The sequence below is a fragment of the Trachurus japonicus genome, chromosome 2 (assembly GCF_045865225.1).
Source record: "Trachurus japonicus isolate A0001 chromosome 2, Traja_1.0".
NCBI lineage: Eukaryota > Metazoa > Chordata > Actinopteri > Carangiformes > Carangidae > Trachurus > Trachurus japonicus.
In genome coordinates, this window is record NC_140908.1 from 4084955 (window position 1) to 4106196 (window position 21242).

At 42.6% G+C, this 21242-nt stretch overlaps 3 protein-coding genes across 9 annotated transcripts in view; 2 read left to right on the top strand and 1 right to left on the bottom strand.

Moving 5' to 3' along the window:
- The window catches only part of nbeal1 (neurobeachin-like 1), a 57165-nt gene extending 51522 nt beyond the window's left edge, over positions 1-5643 (top strand). For 3 of the 5 annotated variants that reach the window (XM_085796230.1, XM_085796204.1, XM_085796212.1), the window contains 5 exons: positions 45-139; positions 274-390; positions 702-863; positions 959-1107; positions 1895-2366. In XM_085796230.1, the coding sequence (XP_085652356.1) occupies positions 45-139; positions 274-390; positions 702-863; positions 959-1107; positions 1895-2195 (824 nt within the window). In that variant the 3' untranslated portion in view covers positions 2196-2366. Of the gene's footprint in view, positions 1-44; positions 140-273; positions 391-701; positions 864-958; positions 1108-1894; positions 2367-3173 lie in introns of those variants that run through there. The other 2 variants (XM_085796241.1, XM_085796221.1) reach the window with 2 other exon arrangements.
- A 116-nt stretch (positions 5644-5759) lies between these two features.
- Positions 5760-10065, bottom strand: LOC146990629 (uncharacterized). 3 transcript variants are annotated; one of them, XM_085796275.1, is made up of 8 exons: positions 10028-10065; positions 9028-9213; positions 8829-8897; positions 8569-8733; positions 7562-8403; positions 7281-7418; positions 6544-6655; positions 5760-5918 (listed from the first exon to the last, which is right to left on the bottom strand). In XM_085796275.1, the coding sequence occupies exons 1-8, from the start codon at positions 10062-10064 to the stop codon at positions 5845-5847; spliced, it is 1623 nt and encodes a 540-aa protein (XP_085652401.1). In that variant the 5' UTR covers position 10065; the 3' UTR covers positions 5760-5844. The 3 variants fall into 3 exon arrangements, with proteins under 3 accessions (XP_085652401.1, XP_085652392.1, XP_085652382.1); XM_085796266.1 differs by having other exon boundaries at positions 7562-8529; XM_085796256.1 differs by having other exon boundaries at positions 7562-8733.
- A 1643-nt stretch (positions 10066-11708) lies between these two features.
- LOC146990630 (adrenodoxin-like) lies at positions 11709-17386 on the top strand. The gene is made up of 4 exons (XM_085796289.1): positions 11709-12189; positions 14734-14858; positions 14940-15069; positions 16499-17386. The coding sequence occupies exons 1-4, from the start codon at positions 12056-12058 to the stop codon at positions 16605-16607; spliced, it is 498 nt and encodes a 165-aa protein (XP_085652415.1). The 5' UTR covers positions 11709-12055; the 3' UTR covers positions 16608-17386.
- Positions 17387-21242: the final 3856 nt, after the last annotated feature.

The following is a 21242-nucleotide window of genomic DNA, read 5'->3' on the forward strand; positions in this document are numbered from 1 at the left end:
CACAACTTGTAATAATCAATGTTTTTTTTTTATCTCTCCTTCAGACATTGTGACGTGTTTGTCAACAGACCACTGCGGCATCCACCTGATCTCTGGCTCCAGAGACACGACCTGCATGGTGTGGCAGGTCCTGCAACAGGTGCGGAGCCCTGAGGTTCACATACAGCTGAATACACTCACTGAAATAGATTTTTTTAATGCTGTAAAGCTGTGAAACCTCCTGTAAAACCAAAGATCAGCTTTGTCTGATGTCTAGTCGTGCTCTGCTTGCAGGGCGGAGCTCCTGTGGGTCTCCATCCTAAACCAGTCCAGGTGTTGTACGGACACACGGACGAGGTGCTCAGCGTCAGCATCAGCACGGAGCTGGACATGGCCGTGTCGGGATCACGGGTGAGAGCACCTGACACACTCCCACTGATTGTTCATCTCCTGTTAAGCCTCATCGATAAACTCCGTTATGTGTGTGTGTTATGTCGTCAGTCACATGTTGAGTAAATGAGCTGGAAAAAAAGGGTTTAAGCTGAAAATCAGTGGCCTGGAAGCCTTAAATCACTGATTAACCCATGTGCTGGTGAAATGGTTGTTGATTTCTTTGAATATTGGATAATTAATCCTTAAATATCAACTGCCAAAAGAGATGTTTAACTATTTGTAGATTCATTTTTGACAGTAAATATGTGCTGCCGCTCTCTGTGCTGCAGGACGGGACAGTGATCATCCACACAGTGCGTCGGGGGCAGTACATGCGCTGCCTGCGACCGCCATGCGACAGCTCGCTGCCGCTGTCCATCCTTCACCTGGCCGTGTCCTGGGAGGGACACCTGCTGGTCCACACCTGTGTCGAGGGCAAAGCAACACTAAAGGTGCATGCACTGTATGAAATACTGGGATGAATGTGGGATGAAGAAGGTAAAGATAAACTTATTTGAACTTTTTCTTTTTTTTTTCCTTTTCCCAGGATAAAAATGCCCTTCATCTTTACTCTGTAAATGGGAAGCACCTGTGCAGCGAGCCTCTGAAGGAGCAGGTGACCGACATGTGTGTTTCAGGGGAGTATGTCGTCACCGGCAGCGAGCAGGGATACCTGTCCATCCGTGACCTCTACAGGTAAACTATTCGCATTGTTCACATCGGCAGCTAGACAGCAGAGCGACCTTCGCTATTCAAACAGATTATTTTAAAAACCAAGTTAGCAGTAGGTTCATTACCTCTATTTGTCAGTGCAAGCTATTTTTAGAGCGGCGGAGCAGAGCCGTGAGCTGCTCAGAGCTACGCTACGGAGGCTCATGGGATTTCTCGGTTTCCCTCATCAAACTCATCAAATACACAATCCAACAACTCCAAAACGCTCTGGTGGACAAGTTGTGACCTGCACATTCACCACGCTATGAGATAATAACACAACGTTACCAGACAGAGTTGTTTTAGAGGGAAATACATGCAAAACTGCTGATGCGCGTTCCCGTCGAGGGCAGTTTTTCATCAAGCAGTCTCTGCATTTACCTCTAAAACAACTCTGTCTGGTAACGTTGTGTTATTATCTCATAGCGTGGTGAATGTGCAGGTCACAACTTGTCCACCAGAGCGTTTTGGAGTTGTTGGATTGTGTATTTGATGAGTTTGATGAGGGAAACCAAGAAATCCCATGAGCCTCCGTAGCGTAGCTCTGAGCAGCTCACGGCTCTGCTCCGCCCGTTCTAAAAATAGCTTGCACCGACAATTAAAGGTAACGAACCTACTGCTAAAACTATAGGGATTATGGCAATGGGCCAATTTGCCAAAATGTTGAAATACAATAACAGCTGTCCAGGATGAAGTCCAGGTTGTAGTCTGATTCCAGGCTGCGTCCATGTAGACATTAACCTATCCTGTGTCTGTCTGTCTGTCCGTCCAGTCTGTCTCTGTGCGCCGAGCCCATGGCGATGCGGGTGCCGGTGCGCTGCGTGTCCGTCACCAAGGAGCAGAGTCAAGTCCTGGTGGGCCTGGAGGACGGCAAGCTGATCATCGTGGGCGTGGGCAAGCCGGCGGAGGTAAAGAACTCGCTGAGGAACTACATCGCTCAGAGTCTGGAGGGATCGCCGCTCATGGCCTCCCCCCTGCTGGCCCCGCTCCGAGCCCGCTCGCCAACCCGCCTGCTGCACCAGCGAGACCAGCTGGTGTTCAGCCCCACCGCCGCCCGCTCCCACAGACCCTAGCAGCCCTAGACCTAGCTCCTCTCCTCTTGCATCGCTGTAGAGCTCTCTCTCTTTCTCTCACACACACACACACACACACAGATCAAGCTGCTGCACATATCACCCATGTTGCAATGCTCGGCCTCGATGCCCTCAAAGAACCTTTTACCCCCACAATCCTCTCCTTCTCAGGGATGGTTGTCACCCGCAGGCATTTGACTTCCCCACACACACACACACACACACACACACTAACATACATCTGAGCCACACAGATTTAACACATTCCTTCAGCACACAGCTGAGCAGACATGAACCACCTTTCAACTGTGATATGAAAACAACTTGTTGTGTTTACCTCATTGTGTGTGTGGGTTTTTGTTTTTTTTATTATATATTTTGCATCCGTGCAATATTTGACATGATTTAGCCATTAACCCGGGATAAGCTGCCCCCCCCCATGCTGTTTACCTGAAGTGTCATTACATTATGTGTTACTGTATGTGAGTGTGCTCTACAAACTATAACAAACGTGCTGTGAAAGAAACCTAACTCTAATTAACGCTTCTGCAAACTCAAGCCATATGAAGAGTGTAGCTCCAGTCTAATAATGCAAACCAATAATCCTGCGACAAGATAGACTCTAATGTTTTATAATGTAAATAGAGTATTGGTGGTGTAGATGTAGGACGCCCCCCCCACCCCCCACTCTCCTCCCCATGAATACTTTGATCCCAATCATTGCACCTCTTCATCTTTGCTGCTCAAACTGACTCACAGCAAAGTGAATCAAGCTTTGATTTTTTTTCCTTTACTGCCTCACAAGTCAATCAAGCTCCAATGAACTAATCAATCACTCATGAATCATATCCCTCCTCCTTTCCTCCCCCCCTCTCCTTTTTTGTTTCCTTTGACTTCACACTTTTCTTTCCCCACTCCCCTCGTCCCACTTCCTCCTCCTCCTCCTCCTCCTCCTCTTCCTTCTCCAACTCTTCTCAGATGCGTTCGGGCCAGATCACACGGAAGCTGTGGGGCTCCAGCAAGAGACGGACGCAGATCTCTTCAGAGGAGGCGGTCTACAACACCCAGCACGACCACAACTGACCCACCCCCAAGCCCTAAAACCTCTCCCCCCCTCCACGCACATCCCACATTCCTGTCACCCAGTTTGCCTCCACTTTCACCAAACACGTTGCCTCGTTCTGTGCTCGGGAACTCCCTTCGGTTCCTCCAGCAAGTCTGCACATTCATGTGTCTCGTTTATATCTCGTTATCTCTGTGTGTGTGTGCGTTCTCCTGCTTCGGATTGACCGTGTGGCGCTGGCGCTGTGGTTCAAATCCAGAAGTAGCGCCAGCCAGCCAGCCAGCCACCACTCCACGGCCTGCCTCTCCATCATCATCATCATTATCATCATTTTACACCGTACTCCTCGATACTGTTTCTGCAGCAGAGGCACTGTGTATTCTCCGACCTGCTCGGCTCAAACGCGTCAGGATCGGTCAGCGAACTGCTTCTCTGTACATTTGTGTGTCTGTGTGTGTGTGTGTTGCCACGTTCTATCTCAAACTATAGTTTCAAGTGGCCTTTTCGCCCCCTCCTCAGTTTGCCTTCGACGCAGACAGGCGGGCCTGTGCTCTGTAGGCTGGGACTTCTCATGGTTGCCTCCAGGCTGCCACACAGCAGCCTTATGCAGTAAGACGGCTCCATCACTCATAAGACCAAACTCTCTGCCTTTTCCATCAGATTTTATACATGTGTTTTTTTTAATTGTTTTTTCTTTGTTGTTTTGACTTCCGGTTCGTCTTTTTTTTTTTTTTTGAGACAAATTTATGCATGTGCCCAAAACGTGGCGTCTGTTCATATGCATTGTATTTTTGGTCCATTTTGAGATTAGGTAGTTTAGGACATAGCCGATAGCATCTGTCTTTGATGTTCAGATATACAGTAGTTTTGGAAAAACAAAAACAAAACACTACACTACAGGTGAAACACTACATCTTTCAACACAACAAGCTCCCACCTGATGATGTGTCGCAGCAGCAACAACTACAAACACTTCACTCTCCATGCTTCTTTGAATGTTTTTAAGTTACTTGAATGCGTGTTTGTGTATTTATGAGTAAAAGTAGCAGGTTGTTTTTTTGTTTTTTGGTGACTCAGTTTCCTGAATGCAGACACCAGTAAACTCTTCAGACTGTTCAGACGCCTGTGAACGAAGGAGAAAGAAGAAAATCCTCAAGGGCTTTACGAGATGTCAGTGTTAGCAGCAATACGGCTCCTTTTATCAGGTGCCAGTCGATGCTTTTCTTCCCATGTAGGTTGCTCAACCAGCCCTCTGCTGTACCTCCAGTCTTCCTGTCGTTTGACTTTGATCGTAAACGTACCCCGACTCCCTCGCTCTTTACCCGCCGATTGCCTTTAGCTCTCATCTTTTGCCTCTAACGATCATCCCTTCATTACTTTTGGCATCTCATTCTCCTTCCTGCTCATTGTGACGCAACTGATTTCAGAGGAGTTTTTTTTTTTTTTTTTTTTTTGGCGGGCATCAAGAAGGTTCGCACGCCTTGTCTATGTCACTTGGGATTCATGTTGTATGAAGCTTCTGTGGATGAGATTGTGTGATTCATAACTTTTGCACCCTATTCCTGTGTATGTGTGTGTCTGAGTGTATGTGAATGAGGACATGCTGATGATGCATGTGTTTATTTTTTATAGCCAAATCCTTGATTTCATCATTTATGTCTCTGAGTGTGTGAACCTTGACAGCCCCTGATTGTTTTTCGGCTCACTAATGGCTTCGGCATTGGACACCTAGGGTTGCTCTAATGGTTCCCCATCTCTCTCTCTCTTTTTTTTTCTATGTGATTTTGTATTGAGTTTTTATTTAAATGTCAGAGCAAGGTAGTGCAAAGACCAATCTGTGTCCTTCTTTAAGAGATTTCTGTGAAATGGTGCATAAAATGTTTTTCAATGTAGTTTTTTTTTTCTTTAGTTAATTCATCCACGACGAAAGACCACTGTTTTTTGAGTTGTTCCACGACTGCAACAAACGGAGTGCCTTTATCCCAGTGTGGTGTTAACATAGAGCTAGGTTATCCCTCATTTCTGAAGCTTCTCGTCCCCGTAAATCAAAAACGAAAGCATCATTCCACGAGTTAAAACCTCCGCAGTGTGAACGGGAACCAAGAATATACTAGGACTTCAAAGCAAATCAAAAAGTACTATTTTGTGTCTTAGCAAGTCTTCTCTGTGACTGTCACCAAATGGATGTGTGTATATCTGTGATTATTTATGAATACAGTATATAATGTACAGCATGATTTTTATTTCAGCGTATTTGAAATGTACTTTTGCACTTTCCAGGTACTAAATTGTAACAAATTGTTTTAACTTGGCTCCCTAATCTGTACAAACTGCTTTGTATACACAAGTGGAAAATGATCATTAAAGTCTTGTCTAAATTTAAAAGTACATTTATGGTGAAATCTATCGGACATCCCAGGAACGAATAGGACCTTACATGGCTGAAGTAAAAAAAAACAAAAAAAAACGGTGTGTGCACATACAGGAAACAGAAACACAGGTAATATGCCAAGTTTTATTCAAGGTAGATGTCCCAAAGCACTAGAAACAATGCAGACTCTCTTAAGCTGTGTCTCTTTGTTGTCTTCATGCAGCGATTGGGTACGAGCAGATGGACGCCCTCTTGAGTTCACAGTCAGCAGCCGTCCACCAGCTTTCATCTGCAAGACAGGGTAGGGACAGATTACATTACAGAAACTCCACGACCTCACACATTCCTCAGATGTTTTTAAGACCAGTTAGTAACAGCATGACCGAACACAACACGTCTGATTACTGGTATTTACAGTATTTAAGGACGGGACAAAGAGGAGTTTATTATCAGCAGTGCCACAGGGCACAGACTGCTGTAACTCAAGTTAATTTTTATTATGTTATCAACTTTCCATGAAAAGTTATCTGAGCTGCCCTTATCTATCACCCTGTAATTAATAATGTAGCCTAAAGCCTCTCTCAAAAAAAACACATTTATATAATGTAAGTGCATATTTAAGGTTGTTAATTATATCAGAATAAAGTTAAACACAGGCTAATATGTATTTATCGAACATTAACTGTGCTATTTCGTCTTTTAAAAGTTAAATAGTTGCACTTGAACAGCCTGTTTGTCAGATACAGTAACTTCTGTGAAAAGTTATGAGTCGTGTGTGTGTGTGTGTGTGTGTGTGTGTGTGTGTGTGTGTGTGTGTGTGTGTGTGTGTGTGTGTGTGTGTGTGTGTGTGTGTGTGTGTGTGTGTGTGTGTGTGTGTGTGTGTGTGTGTGTGTGTGTGAGAGTGCAGGTGTTACCAATATGAAACATCTCCAAACAGGCAGGTTTGTCAGTGTGAATGTTGGGGTGTCCTGGCATCCAGTCGCTGTAGTTCCACTCTGTCCCATCTACCCATGATGCCTGCTGTTTCTGAGGTGGGCAACACACGTACCATATGTCAAATCATGTAGCCTACTGTTTAAGACTAATTAAAAACATGTTATTATTATTCCTGACATTAAGAAAAATACATGTAAATAGGAAATAATATGATCCTGATCTGATATTACTAGCTGCTCAAGAGGGCTCTAATTAGTAACTGACAAATAATGTGGTGGAGTAAAGTAGATTAATTTTTTGCCTGGTCACATTCCTTTATCGGATTAGATCCTATAAATTTCCATAACCTGTCTCATCTAGTGATAAGGAAAAAAACAGATGGAGCATTTTAAAATAAAAGTTCAACGGTCAGTGTTACACCAAGGTAAGAATAACACTATCTGTCCTGGTGATAACGTATCTGAGGACACTCTCCTTGGCCTCCATTCAGTGCCACAGTCCAGGACCAGACGGCTGCCTGCCTGGTGTCACTGACTGTCAGTAAGCAACCGACTAATTATGGAAATCTAGGGTCGTTCATCAAAATGTAAATATTTTAATTAATTTAATTAAAAGAGAAGTTCACATACAAACTTTTAAAGGTGCTGGTGCTCGGATGCAGCCTGGATAATAGTAGTGGTAGTGATGGGAGATCATATTGTCTCCATTCCCTTACCTCGATCATGGCTCCAAGCCAGGTCAGCACAGGGTTGGTGTCACCGCCATTGGTCACCATGGAAACCAGACGGGCATGCAGGTCACTATTGGTTATGGATGCAAGTTCAGCATTTGGGGCAACAGATCTACAAGAGAACTGGAAGCAGAGGGGCCAGAAAAATATAAGGATTAATTTGAATAACCAGAAGTTGAGTCAACAAAACTCACTGGTTTCATTAACTATCCATTGAAAGTTTAAAGCAAAGTTTTGCCATCCACTGAAATGGTTGGTAGTCTAACCTGTGCATCCTCAAAGGCCATCGGTGTGGGATTGAACTCATAGCACTTTCCATTTATGACCTCCCCCTTACATGCCACTATCTGTTCTTGGATCCTAGACGCAGAGGGTTCAGTTCCCTGTCTGAAACCATCGGGGATAGACATCATGGGTTCTGTTCCCTGCCTGAAACCGTCTGGGATGGACATCATGGGTTCAGTTCCCTGTTTAAACCCCTCTGACATGTGGAAGGTTGGTTCTGTTCCCTGTCTGAAACCACTGGGGATGGACATCATGGGTTCTGTTCCCTGTCTGAAACCATCGGGAATAGACATCATGGGTTCAGTTCCCTGTTTAAAGCCCTCTGGGATGTGAGAGGTTGGTTCTGTTCCCTGTCTGAAACCATCAGGGATAGACATCATGGGTTCGGTTCCCTGTCTAAAACCTTCTGGGATGTGAGAGGTTGGTTCTGTTCCCTGTCTGAAACCATCAGGGATGGACATCATGGGTTCGGTTTCCTGTTTAAGGCCCTCTGGGATGTGAAAGGTTGGTTCTGTTCCCTGTCTAAAACCAGCTGGGATAGACATCATGGGTTCTGTTCCCTGTCTGAAACCTTCTGGGATTGACATCATGGGTTCGGTTTCCTGTTTAAGGCCCTCTGGGATGTGAAAGGTTGGTTCTGTTCCCTGTCTAAAACCAGCTGGGATAGACATCATGGGTTCTGTTCCCTGTCTGAAACCTTCTGGGATTGACATCATGGGTTCGGTTCCCTGTTTAAGGCCCTCTGGGATGTGAAAAGTTGGTTCTGTTCCCTGTCTAAAACCAGCTGGGATAGACATCATGGGTTCTGTTCCCTGTCTGAAACCTTCCGGGATGGACATCATGGGTTCGGTTCCCTGTTTAAGGCCCTCTGGGATGTGAAAAGTTGGCTCTGTTCCCTGTCTAAAACCATCTGGGATTGACATCATGGGTTCGGTTCCCTGTCTAAAACCTTCTGGGATTGACATCGGTTCTGTTCCCTGTCTGAAACCGTCCGGGATGGACATAATGGGTTCGGTTCCCTGTCTAAAACCATCGGGGATGGACATCATGGGTTCTGTTCCCTGTCTGAAACCATCTGGGAGTTGAGGAGCAGCAGGTTCCTCCACTCTGACCCAACCACCAGCGCTCCTCTGGACTGGAACATCATCAGGGACTGGAAGACACGTGGCCTTTAGGTTAGACAGTTACAATGGTAGTTTGTTAATCACATATAAATACTCCAATGGTATGAGCGGATGGTTTCCTCACTCTCTTCTGTCAGCCAGTGTCTTCTCTCCATCTCTCCGTGTCCATTTCCAAGGGGGAGTTGGTCAAAAACTGAAAGAGAAAATGTATAAATAAACAGATTTTGCAGTGCACTAGATGTGTACCTGAAATAGCATTTTTGCAGATAGGTTTATTAATTCCTAGGGCTTGACAGGGAGTATAACAGTGTGTCTTAACTTACCCTCGCCCATGTGCATCTCACTGATGGTGTCCTCCACCAGGCCGGAGGGTTCGATCCCTTGTCTGAAGCCATCAGGAAGAGGTTGATAGAAGTCAGTGTCCTGCTGAAAGCCATTGGGGAGCTGGAAGGTCGAAGATGCCGCCTGCAAACGTTGAAGGGGGGCTGCGATTGGCAGAGCTCGGAGGCCTGTGAAAAGGTGCGATTTATTTAAGACTTAGCTGTTGTTGACTTGTCGTTGCAGTCTGACAGAAAGTTTTTTAAAACATGATGAGCCACCAAACGAAGGCTGTGTTTGCAGGCGCTGCTCGTTCAGTGTTTGAGATGCTCGTGCATACCCATGCCAGCTGACTGATAACTGTTGGGCCTTTTATATCAATTATTAACTATTGTTCCAGAATAATACATAAGACCCAGCTTTTCTGCAATAAAAAAAAACTGTGCAATAAATCAAGGATGGTCAAAGTCTAATTTCTGTGCAGCCACTGGGGAGGCCAATTACTCCACTACCACAGGTTTGCTGCCAGGGCGACAACACACACACCAAACACAATTAATTAGGACAAGGAAATATAAATAAAAAATAGAATTAATACGCACTGGACTGGTATAGTAGGATATTTCTAGAGGTTTTTTCCATGGTGTAATGACATGTTTCTCCACAGTGATTAGTACTTTGTCAAAAGCCTCTGATTAGATAAAAATGTAACATTAAAAACAAGGATAACACTAACTAAAAATCATTTTAACATTAAGTTGGAATCCATTTATATTAGATTTTGTTTTGAGGGCGTTCGCTTTCCATTGTTAAAAATAAGCTAAATACAAAAATACAATTTAAAATTTTTAATTCATTGAAATCACAAGCTTTTTTAATTACAGTATAAGAAAAGTTTGCCTCCCTCAAATAAACCATGCATTAAATCCTGTAACATAAAATAGCCGCTTCCACAGATATTAATCAATAAGGCCAGTTACTGTTTGAGAGGTGGAGTGATCTTACCTGACACTGTCAGGAACAACAGCACTAACTTGAACATCCTGTGAACACAAACAGAGAAAGTGTTTACAGATGTTTTCCGTCTGGATTTCTGTGTTTTTGTTGGCTTTTTCCTTTTCCTTGCTTCACAATTTCCACCACACACTTTAATGATGTTAAAGCTGATGACCGATGCAGAATGGAGACGATGTAGGAGCAGATGTGCTGCTTACCTGAGGCTGGAGGGATGAACATTGATCGACTCAAGGCTGCTCGCTAATATGTCGGCGTCTTGATCATAAAACCCAACCCTGCTATTCACACTTTAAATAGGATTATTTATTAATCTGCATCTCCCACAGATCTTCACTGATATTTTATGCACTTTGCCCTCTGATAAAGTTTTGAACACAATGCGGCTGATACAACAACAGCAAAGTTGACCTGTGATGTAACACTAAATCACACCAAACAGCTAGTTTTTTTCATTGACATCCTTTTTTTTTTTTACTGTACACACTCTGTTTTCCAGGTCTTGTAAACATATTGAAGGTGAATGGCACTTGGTTTAATCAAGAGTGGCTCAACCAATATTTGTGAACGTGGACAGAGAGTCACGGTTACAACAGATGTGAGCTGCTGTTGGTGAATGTGACAGTGAAGGTCACTCTGGGTTGTTTTCAGTGGGGGGGTGAGATGGTGTGTTTTGATGTTGTTGATCGGGCTCAGTACCATCACTGCGATGTGTCAGGGCTGTGGACCTAATGATAAGGGCTGTTTGTGATGCTGTTGAGCTGTGTTCAAGTCTAAATGTGCATGACTTTTGTATGACAGAGTAGATATATCTGTTCATTTGTAATAAATATGTCACACTATTGGATGGAGTGATCAATTATCATTAATAGCTCTTATCATGATTAATTATGGTGTAAAAGTTCATGGCTATGTGTGACATCATATTTGTGTTTTCTTTGAGGAGAGGAACTTGGAGGTCCAAAATGTGGAGAGGGTTTGACCTTTATTGGGCAACAGTTTGGTGTTCCTCGATTTCAACACACGGTCACGCAGCGGGGGGCGGTTATACAGGTTTTTAATGAGGGTCTCCGCTCTAACTCCGCCCAGCTCGGCTGACCCGGTCTGTTAACACGAGCCTACACACTCATCCCGACTGGCAAACAAACTTATGCAAACACGTGGAAGACATGGGCCAGTATCGGTGAGCGTCGTCAAGCTGGCGATAACTAACCACCAGACGGCAGGAAGCGTGGTAAGCGCAGCCTTCAAAATAAGGGTATTAACTAGAGCCAGAGCCAGATCTGTCTTATTTCTGGAGATAATTCCCCCTTTTTACCGCGCTCCATGTCTTAATACTGTATAATAATAATAAGGGTAACAGTTATATAATATAAACATCTATTTTTCTTTTTGTAAAAGAAGCATTTTATGGAGCTAATTTATTCCCTCATTCTGGTAAAGATGCACTGGTGTGGGCGGAGTTGTGTTTTGTTGAGCTGATAGTGGATGTTAACTCAAGTGACTCAGTTTAAAAAACAAAATGAATAGTAAAACTCGGTTAATGTCTTTAAAGACAGGTACTTGTAACCTTTTCGACCTTCTGGACTCGAAAAACATGTTTGTTTTTTGCCGGCGCTTTTATTTTGAAATTCCTGACAGGAAGTTGTCTAATTACGTACAGCAGTGTAATAGCACCCCTTCATATCTGCTAGGAAATTGAAATTATCAACGGTATCTTCTTCCTACTTGGTGCCTCGTTGGGAATTACCTCAAGGAAAGTACATTAATTTGCCGACTGTTTACTCAAACAGAGTCAGCGGTTGCCATAGATTCAACGCGTTACGTTACGCAATGAACGTGACAGTGACAGAGTGACATCTCAGCTTAGCTTTAGCTTCACTAGCTCGGGTTAGTTCAGACTCCTTCGTCCACCGAGAAGCAAAGAGCTCGACTGGAGAGGACTGGGCAGCTCGACCGGCTCGTTTCTCCACTTGTTTTTTCTTTTTTTCTTTTTACTTGTTCTTTATCAGACCGGTCATGGCTCTGGTGGCAGCGTTAAGGAGACTGGCTCACTCCAGGTTACGGGAGTTGTCGCTGAGGACGCCGGCGATGACGTCGAGTCTCTGGGCGACGGGACAGAGGAGCTTCAGCGCCGGCTCACAGCCTGTCAGGTTTGTCCTTTACAACTGTCTGCAGCTTTTCACAAAGTTTCAACTCAACCTGAGTAAATAATCATCTGCCCACACGACCAAACCCATCCCAAAAAAAGAAGAAGAGACAGTAAATACATGTGACCTTTATTAATCAGTACACACCTGGTGGAACAACCAGAGGACATTTCCCTGCCCATTTGCTTAAATGTCAGTCTGTCTTTTCCTTTTACCAGCTCCAACGAACCAGCAATCAAGTTGTTTCATTTTAAGTGTCAACTTTGTAGTGGATTATAAAACATTCATGTGTCAAAAATGAGACTACAAGATGCAACTAGACAAGACGTGTGGAAAGTACACAGCTGCATGACCAGAGGCAAAGAATAAATACTCCTATTCAGATTTTACTGTAATACAAGATCAAGTTGTTCAGTCAAATTTTTTATTTGAGTTAAAGTTCAAAAAGAAAAGAAAAAAAGCTTCAGTTGTACATTGAACATTGTTTTCAGGTCTGAAGCATCTTCTTCATCATCTTTATCTAGACACCATCAACAGACTGTCAGGTTCAGACATGTAGCAGCAGCAGCAGCACATTACTACTGACACTGACTGTGATGAATGAACACATTGTATTGTTTATGATATTCAGAAAATAAAAGAAAGAAAGTAAATTCACTCCTGTGAGCAAAAACACTTCAGGACAATACGTCATAAGTTAGTAAAAGAACATCTGTGTTAGTGTGGACCACTATGTCTCCTGCTGCAGGTTAACATTTAATGGTACTGGTTGTTCTTTTGGTGCTGTAGTGTCAGTCTGCAGTGTTTACCTTTTTCCCAAACATTATTTAACCCCATCGAAACTTCCTGCATGTTGTTTGATGTTTGCATACATTGTTGCATTGGAGTTCGCTTTTCTATAGCAAGGATAAGAATTACTTTATCAATATAATTGATCTACAATTATTAAAATGAATGATGTACTGTTGAGTTGCACCTAAATTAACACCGTAAACAGACTGATGTTTCCACATGAGGGTTAACAACATTATACAGTCACTTATCAAGTCAACAGTGTTTTGTTTGGATGATAAAATCTTGTCACTAATTGTTTTGTGAACTTAGTTTAAGTTAATCAGAAGTGGCAAGAAGGAATAATGGCAAGTGGAGACAAATTGATTAGATCTGGCTCTGGGTTTTAATGTGTTAAGTGTTCATTGTGTGTGATTTAATTGTGTGAAGAGCAGCTGAATGCCTGCACTGCAGTGTCTCAGAAGGAGCTGCTTGACCTCACAGGAGGCCGAGGCTTCACATGTCAGCGAGGCCGAAGCCATCCATCTCTTTGCCATGGACCAGGACTTGGCTTCCCAGGGCCAAACAGCCTGTTGAATTATTGCATAATAAGAGCTGACATGCTGCTCAGGTTGAAGGTTTGGTTTGCGAGGCCGCCCTTAAACTGGCTGACACCGTCCCATCCCCCCGTCCCCCCTCTGCGTGCTCACGTCAGGTGGGACATGCCTGACCCTGACTCCACCGCTGCTGCAAACCGTCATCCCTCAAAAACCCAAGCAGGGTGATGATCATCGGAGTTGAACTCAGTAATCTCCGTGTTTTTGTTTTCACAGGTCACGTAGTGCAGCAGTGAGGGAGCGAGGGCGTGGAGTCCGATGACTGTTAGTTCTCTATAAAGCAGATTACTGAGGGGTTTCCACCGCTCTTCAGTTTCCCACCGGGTCACTGAGTTCACTATTTACAGCCGTGGAAATGTGAACTTGTACGGTTCATCTGGGTCTCTGAGAATTTAACAAATGGCTAAAACAAACTGTTATTTATTAGTAATAAATAAATAAGAGTTGGCGTCTTTTTTGATTTCCACTTCACTGATGTTGATTTTTCAATCTTTCAACATCAAGGCAGTTGTTATGGTTACTGACAGTCAGTAGTAAGACAGAAGTTTGGTCTTGCAGTGACGTGTGCTGCTGTCATTCAATCTGATGATCTAACTCTTAATATAAATTGTTGTGCTGCATCGAAATAAAATGTATTTTGGACTTATTTGCTGTATATTAACATGTGTTGTCTACTGATGACGAAGTTTCTCCTTTTGATGTTTTGTGTTTAAATCCCTTTGATGTGTACATAATTGAAAGTCTATTAAAGTTGTTTTTTTCCCACAATTTCTAGGATTTTTCTCAGAGTAATTTTCTAGAATAGGTTTTTTCCAGATTTGTCTATATCCTGGTTTTTCAGCCTTTATCAAATATTTTTGACTCAGAGTTGCTAGAAACTGATCAACATTTTCTGTCTATCATTGACTAACTGTAGCAGTTCCACATTTTGCAACTTCTCTTGAAGTATCCACTGTGTTGTGTCTGTATGAAGCATTTATACAGAACAAGACATTTGTGGTTTGAGTTGATTTATACCGATTATTCGACACTTGTATTTTGAAGCGTTTTAAGGTTGTATGACTGAATATCTGGATAATCCTGTCCAGCTCTGAGATGTTCATCATCTGGAATGTAATTGTCTATTGAGTAAATGTGAGTGTTTGTTTGTGTGTGTCAGGTCAGAAAACAAGGTGACGGTCCACTTCATCAACAGAGACGGGGAGAAGATCACAGTGAAGGGCTCTCCTGGAGACTCGCTGCTAGATATCGTCATTAATGAAGACCTCGACTTCGATGGCTTTGGTTTGTCAGCACTCGCACACACACGAACAGGTTTTGTGATATTGAACAGAGTTAGACAAGTGTGTGTGTGTTGTGCTGCAGGAGCGTGTGAGGGAACGCTGGCCTGCTCCACATGCCATCTGATCTTCGACGAGGACGTCTACAAGAAGCTGGGGCCGGTCACAGACGAGGAGATGGACATGCTAGACTTAGCCTACGGCCTCACTGACACGTAAGGAAACACACAGACACACTGTTGTATTGTGTCCACATGGTCATGTTGTTCACCAGCGTGACGACACAAAACTACACTTGTTTGCATCAAACTGGGTGGAAGAATGAGTCGCAGCTCAGGAAGGGACGTTTCCTTAACATGAGTGTTTGTTTTTTTGTTTTTTTTACATTTACATCAATTTCTTAAGAAATAATGTTCAGATCTTGATGTTAAAAACAAAAGGCTTGTGCTCTCCACCAACAGCAGCTTTATTGTTTAAAGGGATAGTTCACCCAAAATTCAAATTTCACCCTCATGTGGACTAAGGGCTGGGAGAAGTTTCAGAGTCCTCCGTGCCTTCTCTGAGTTACAGCGGGGCTCCGTGCAGCAGTATTTGTCCATATGACGGTTGTGAATGGGACTCACTTTTCTTTGTCCAAAAAGACACACCAAAAAACATCCAAATACCTCCATAGTGCTCGTCTGTAATGTCCCTCTTGTATTGAAGCCCCGACATGAGAAATTGTTCCGAAAAAAATTAAATAAGTCTATATTTTAAGCTTGTTTGTGGCAGAAGCTCCCAGTGTCTCAGTTCACTGCTCTTCCCGGTCAGTGCAAATCAAGCGAGATTTACACTGACCGGCGGAACAATTTCTCATGTTGGGGCTTCAATACAAGAGGGACATTACAGATGAGCACTATGGAGGTTTTTGGATGTTTTTTGGTGTGTCTTTTTGGACGAAGAAAAGTGAGCACCATTCACAACCATCATATGGACATGCAGTGCTGCGCCGAGCCCCACTGTAACTTCTCCCAGCCCTTAATCAACATGAGGGTGAGTAGATAATGAATGAAATTTGAATTTTGGGTGAACTATCCCTTTAAGAAAATGACAGTGTGATGCTGATGAGCTGGTTGTGTTAAGGTTAATGGGATTTGCTGCATGTGATCAGATAATCAAGGAGATAGAGAGACAAAGGTGTAAATACAACAGTGCCCCTCCCTTCACGTTACAGTGTATGGAAACACTGCAACACTGGAGGCTGTTCCAGAAAACAGGTTTGATGAGACTCACTCAGTCTAGTTGGTCGGTTCAGATCAGCTGATCACAGATCATTATCATCAGTAGAGCTTTTGACACTACGATTCACAATGGCAACAGGTAAATGAGGAGCACGGCCTCTGTTTTAACCCAGCAGAGGTAGAAACAATGTAACACATCGTTACTGTTAAATGATGTTTCTGTATTTGGCTCCACCTGGTAATAACATGAATGAACCTCCTGATAGGATTTGTAGTCGGAAAAGTGCAGAGGTGAAAACTGTTTTATTTTGCATTTAAGAATCCAGCTCAACAGTTTGTGTTTGACGTTATGGTTTCACACAACACCATGTGAGAACACAGCGGAGACTGTGATGAAACACGCTCTTCGTTCTTCCTCCTTCAGATCTCGTCTGGGTTGCCAGATCTGCCTGACCAAGTCTCTGGAGGGGATGGTGGCCCGGGTCCCCGAGAGCGTAGCCGACATCCGACAGAGCCAAGACGAGTCGGCCTAATGCTGCTGCTGCTGCTGCTGCTGCTGCTGCTGTGGAGCGTAGGTGTTAGACAGTGTGGTCGTTCCCCGTCAGAGCCGAGGGTGCGACCTGCACACACAGACGAGGGTAGGTGTCACTCTATCTGGGTGGGCTGCCACAGCACGACTTTCACAATAAAAGCTCCTAATAACCAGGAAGTCAAAATACAGGACTGAAAAACTAAAACAAATTTTATAGAAAGTCAAACTGCACAGAGCGCTGTAACTCATTAGAGACCCTCGCTGCTGTATTTTGAGAAATAATAGAATATTTATACAGAAACATTAGAAGACAAACCATGATATATTGTTAATATAATAATCAGTCTGCCCTGATTAAAGTTTCTCTATTTGAATCATGTAACTTTCATTTGTCACTCTGGATGACGTGTGACGGAGGTCTGACCTCCGCCTGTAGTTTGTGGCCGTGCCTTCCATCGTCTAAGAAAGTGTTTTCCTCTCCTGGTCGCTATGACGACATTTACAGTCACAGCAAATCAATAGAGATCTCTGGTCTCCTGTGTTTGTAAATCCAGTCATAAGTGAACAGGTGAAGGAGAAGCTCCACCCCCGATGAGACGTTTGTTAACCCACCGTCATATTTTATATAACTGTGTATGTATCCTCTACTATTGATGCTTTGATCTGAATGTGTCTTGTATCCATAATAATTTTATCATGTGATTGTACATAGCTAGAGCACACGTGTATCTGTGTATAGTGGAAAAGACTGTAATAAAAAAAAAAAAATCACCTTTCTAATGCTGTGTCCACCTGTCAGTTTGTAATGTTAACCTGGTTACTGTTTATTTAATTAGAAAATCCTATTTCAAAATAAAAGTAATATTCTGATTGACTGTTTCCCCATCAATAACAACACAAGTGAACTTTTTACTCGTAGCTCATTTTATTTGCAAAAGCAGAGTTTTGGGCTCGTTAACACAGTGTATGGATACATTACAGAGAGAAGAGGCTTTGACAATAAAATAAAAGCAACAGTCTCGTGGCCTATTGAAACAAAGTTTTGAGCTGCATAAAATAGAAAGGTTGGGAAAAAAAAAAAAAACGTATTAATTTTCCCTATTGGTGGATCGATTATATTTACAAAATAGAAACAGGAAGCATTTATAGGGGCTCAGATAACATCCCTACTCTCAAATAGAAAGAACAGACCTCTATAGGTGAATTTAGAAGAATGAAATGCTCCATTTAAAGCAGCAGACTAAAATGCATTTCCAGAGTCACTGACCTGACTTTAAATTCTGGTGTTCTGGGTTTGATCCCCAAGAATAAAACTCATTTCTTTTCTTTCCAAGTTTGACACCCTGCTCGTTCTTAGCAGATATGGATCAGCTTATACTGTATGGATATGTGTGTAGGCTACTATAATAGTTAATATGCAGCTGTCATCCAGTCTCAGGAGCATCTTTGTTCATGTACATACGTGTGTCTTGTACTTTTCTTCTGTCACTTGATCGTCTGTTATTCATTCATCTGTAATTCTCTGTTTGTCCAGCTGCTGTCATCATTGTTGATAATATTGTTTTTGAGCAGGAGCAGTTCTTCAGGGCATCCCAAACAAAAAGAACAACTTGTATCGGTGACATTTTTAAAATGTTGTGAAAAGAAGACTTTAGAAGGGTAGATTCTGTGGATTATTTTGAACGATACTTCTTTTATTTTATTGTTTATCATCTATCTAGCTGGTAAGTTCCAGATCTTCTTCCAGTCAGGTTGTTTATTAAGTTATTCCAATAAGTGACTACATATGGAACTGATACAACTTCTTCTTGAAATAAAGCACGTATAGACTATAGATAATGTTGGGTTCTGTCCTATTGTGCTTTTAAATAGGCTAAGGAAACACCAGCAGGGATACTTTGTATTTGTTTCTGTTCCAGTTCATTTATCCTGTTTTTATCCATGTGATCGGTCCTGGTCCACACAGCTGAGTCATTAGCTGCCGGTCCTCCTCTCCATAGACATATAGACATGTCTATATATACATGTCTACTGTAACGGTCTTCTGACTGGTCTCCCCCAAAAAAGCATCAAACAGCTGCAGCTCATTCAGAACGCTGCAGCTCGAGTTTTAACCAGAACAAAGAGATCAGACCACATCACCCCGGTTCTTAAAACCTTACACTGGCTCCCAGTCAGCTACAGAATAGATTTCAAAGTTCTGCTACTGGTTTACAAATCACTGAATGGTTTAGGTCCAGAATACATGAATGACATGTTAGTAGAGTATAAACCCAGTAGAGCTCTGAGATCTACTGACTCAGGTCAGATAGTGGAGCTCAGAGTTCAGACCAGACATGGTGAAGCAGCATTTAGCTGTGATGCTGCACACAAGTGGAACAAACTGAGATCAGCCCCAACTGCAAGCACTTTTAAATCCAGTTTAAAAACATTTCTCTTTTCACATGCTTATAGCTGAGAACTTAAAACTTTATCTATTTTATTTTATTTTACTTTTATTTGCTCTTGCTTTTAACTCTGTTTTTAGTGTTTGTTTGTTTTTATTCTGTTTTATGCTTCTCTCTTTTTTTTCCTCTTTTTTTTTAATGTTTTGTCTTTATGTAAAGCACATTGACTTGCCTTGCCTTGCCCTGCCTATGCTCCTCACCACCAGGCGGCGCAGCTTCAACCACTTCCGGTTAAGGAAGCATGGCTCATCCATCCCATAGATATATATCTATGGGCTCATCCATGGAGTAAGTAGACAACCGACCACCGGAGTCTACGAGAACTTCGCTAAAAGTCACTGTAAGTGCGATAAAACCTTCACAAATGAAAAGAAAAGTTGGTCGAGGAGCTACAGAGACGTGAACACGTAGAAAGAGACGTTATAAGCCGCTCCGTGTCCATAGCAACAGCAGTGTTAGCTTTCAGCTGTGTGTCTGTTTAGCTCCGTTTATGACCAATGTAAATGTGTGAACTAGAGTGTTGTAAAGAGCTGGATGTAGTGGTGGTGAAACCGAAGCTTTCTGAAGCACTGAACCACTTTGACACACTTGTTGCCCCGAAAGTGATGATGCACCGCTGAAGCTGCAGCCCGCCGACACTTCCGCTTCATTTGGCTCCAATCGGTGTCGAGCGTAAAATAAAACCACTAGCTGGATGTGTTAGTGAAACATGTTGTCGTGTCTTATAAAGTTGCCTCAGTGTTTTGATGTCAGAAAGGTTACATACAGTCGTCCTCAAAATTATTCATACCCCTGGCAAATACAGGGAATTTCTTAATTTTGTCGGTCATTAGTATTTCAACTCAGATTTGATATGAATAGGACATGAGGGGAAGTCTGGAGCCATGACCAATTTATTTAAGTAAAGTTAAATTGTTTATTTGAATGGTGAACAAAAATGACCATGTCCAAAATTATTCATACCCCAGTGATACCAAGACAAAAGGCCATAGGATGCTCGAACAAACCCTTCTCTGTAAGGGTCTAAAGTGTTTACAATTATTTTCAATGTTTCTGGGAGTTTTTGATCAGTTTTCTGACCATAAAAGTTGACTTGCTTATGACTTTTCAGTCATTTTCATGTCAATAGACTTGCTATGGCAAAGACCAGAGAGCTCAGTGAGGACACATTGGAAATGCCAAAAAAAAAACTACCAGGACTGTCCTGAAGGAACTGAGCCTTGGTAGTCCTTGGATTGTTTTCAACATCTCGCTTGATTTTTCTGACTAGCTAAGGTGACACTACTGACTTTTGACCACATCCTTTGAGGGTTTTCACTGTGTTAAATCGTTGGTACTTCTTGAAATCTTTGGTACTTCTTGATGATACTTTGCACCCTTGACACTGGCACCTTTTTGTATCCTTTACCTTCTTTTTTGGCATTTCCAATGTGTCCTCACTGAGCTCTCTGGTCTTTGCCATAGGAAGTCTTGTGTTGACATGAAAATGATTGAAATGTCATAAGCAAGTCAACTTTTATAGTCAGAAAACTGGTCAAAAAACTCCCAGAAACATTGAAAATAATTGTAAACACTTTAGACCCTTAAAGAGAATGGTTTGTTCGAACTTCCATAGGCCTTTTGTCTTGGTATCACTGGGGTATGAATCATTTTGGACATGGTCATTTTTGTTCAACGTTCAGTGTATATAGGTTTGTATATGACCTAATTGTAACTTAAAGTTATGGTCAACAATACATGTTTTAAATTTAAAGTTTTGTATCTTTTTATATATAAACAATTTATTGTATCTTTGCCTTATTGCTTGTTTTATTGTTTATGTATTTATGAGTCACAGACTCATTTACTCAAGATGTCTCTAATTTGACACTCCAACGAGGTGACGTCCTCCAGGAGGGCCATGGAGCACAGATCTTACGTCTTTACTTCAGGTTTGGTTTTTATTTTGTACTTATTTTCATTTCTAAACAACTTTACATTGTTTAACCTTGATCCCCATCCCTGGTTTGTGCCATGTGCTTCACTGGGTAAGTTGGCCATCTTGTAGACCAGACCATGTGGCTCACGAGCACTTTGAGTCAAGTCTGGTGTACTGCTGCTTGGTTGGAACAAACACCTGCAGCCACATGGCCTGGTCTACAAGTTGACCGACTCACCCAGTGAAGCACATGGCACAAACCAGGGATGGG

Coding starts and splice junctions, on each gene's coding strand:
- LOC146990629 (XM_085796256.1), bottom strand. CDS start 10,064: ATGTTCAAGTTAGTGCTGTTGTTCCTGACAGTGTCAG. Junction 8,898..9,027: donor TGAGATGCACATGGGCGAGG/GTAAGTTAAGAC, acceptor TTTCTCTTTCAG/TTTTTGACCAACTCCCCCTT. Junction 8,734..8,828: donor ACACTGGCTGACAGAAGAGA/GTGAGGAAACCA, acceptor CGTGTCTTCCAG/TCCCTGATGATGTTCCAGTC.
- LOC146990630 (XM_085796289.1), top strand. CDS start 12,056: ATGGCTCTGGTGGCAGCGTTAAGGAGACTGGCTCACTCCAGGTTACGG. Junction 12,190..14,733: donor GCCGGCTCACAGCCTGTCAG/GTTTGTCCTTTA, acceptor TGTGTGTGTCAG/GTCAGAAAACAAGGTGACGG. Junction 15,070..16,498: donor GCCTACGGCCTCACTGACAC/GTAAGGAAACAC, acceptor TTCCTCCTTCAG/ATCTCGTCTGGGTTGCCAGA.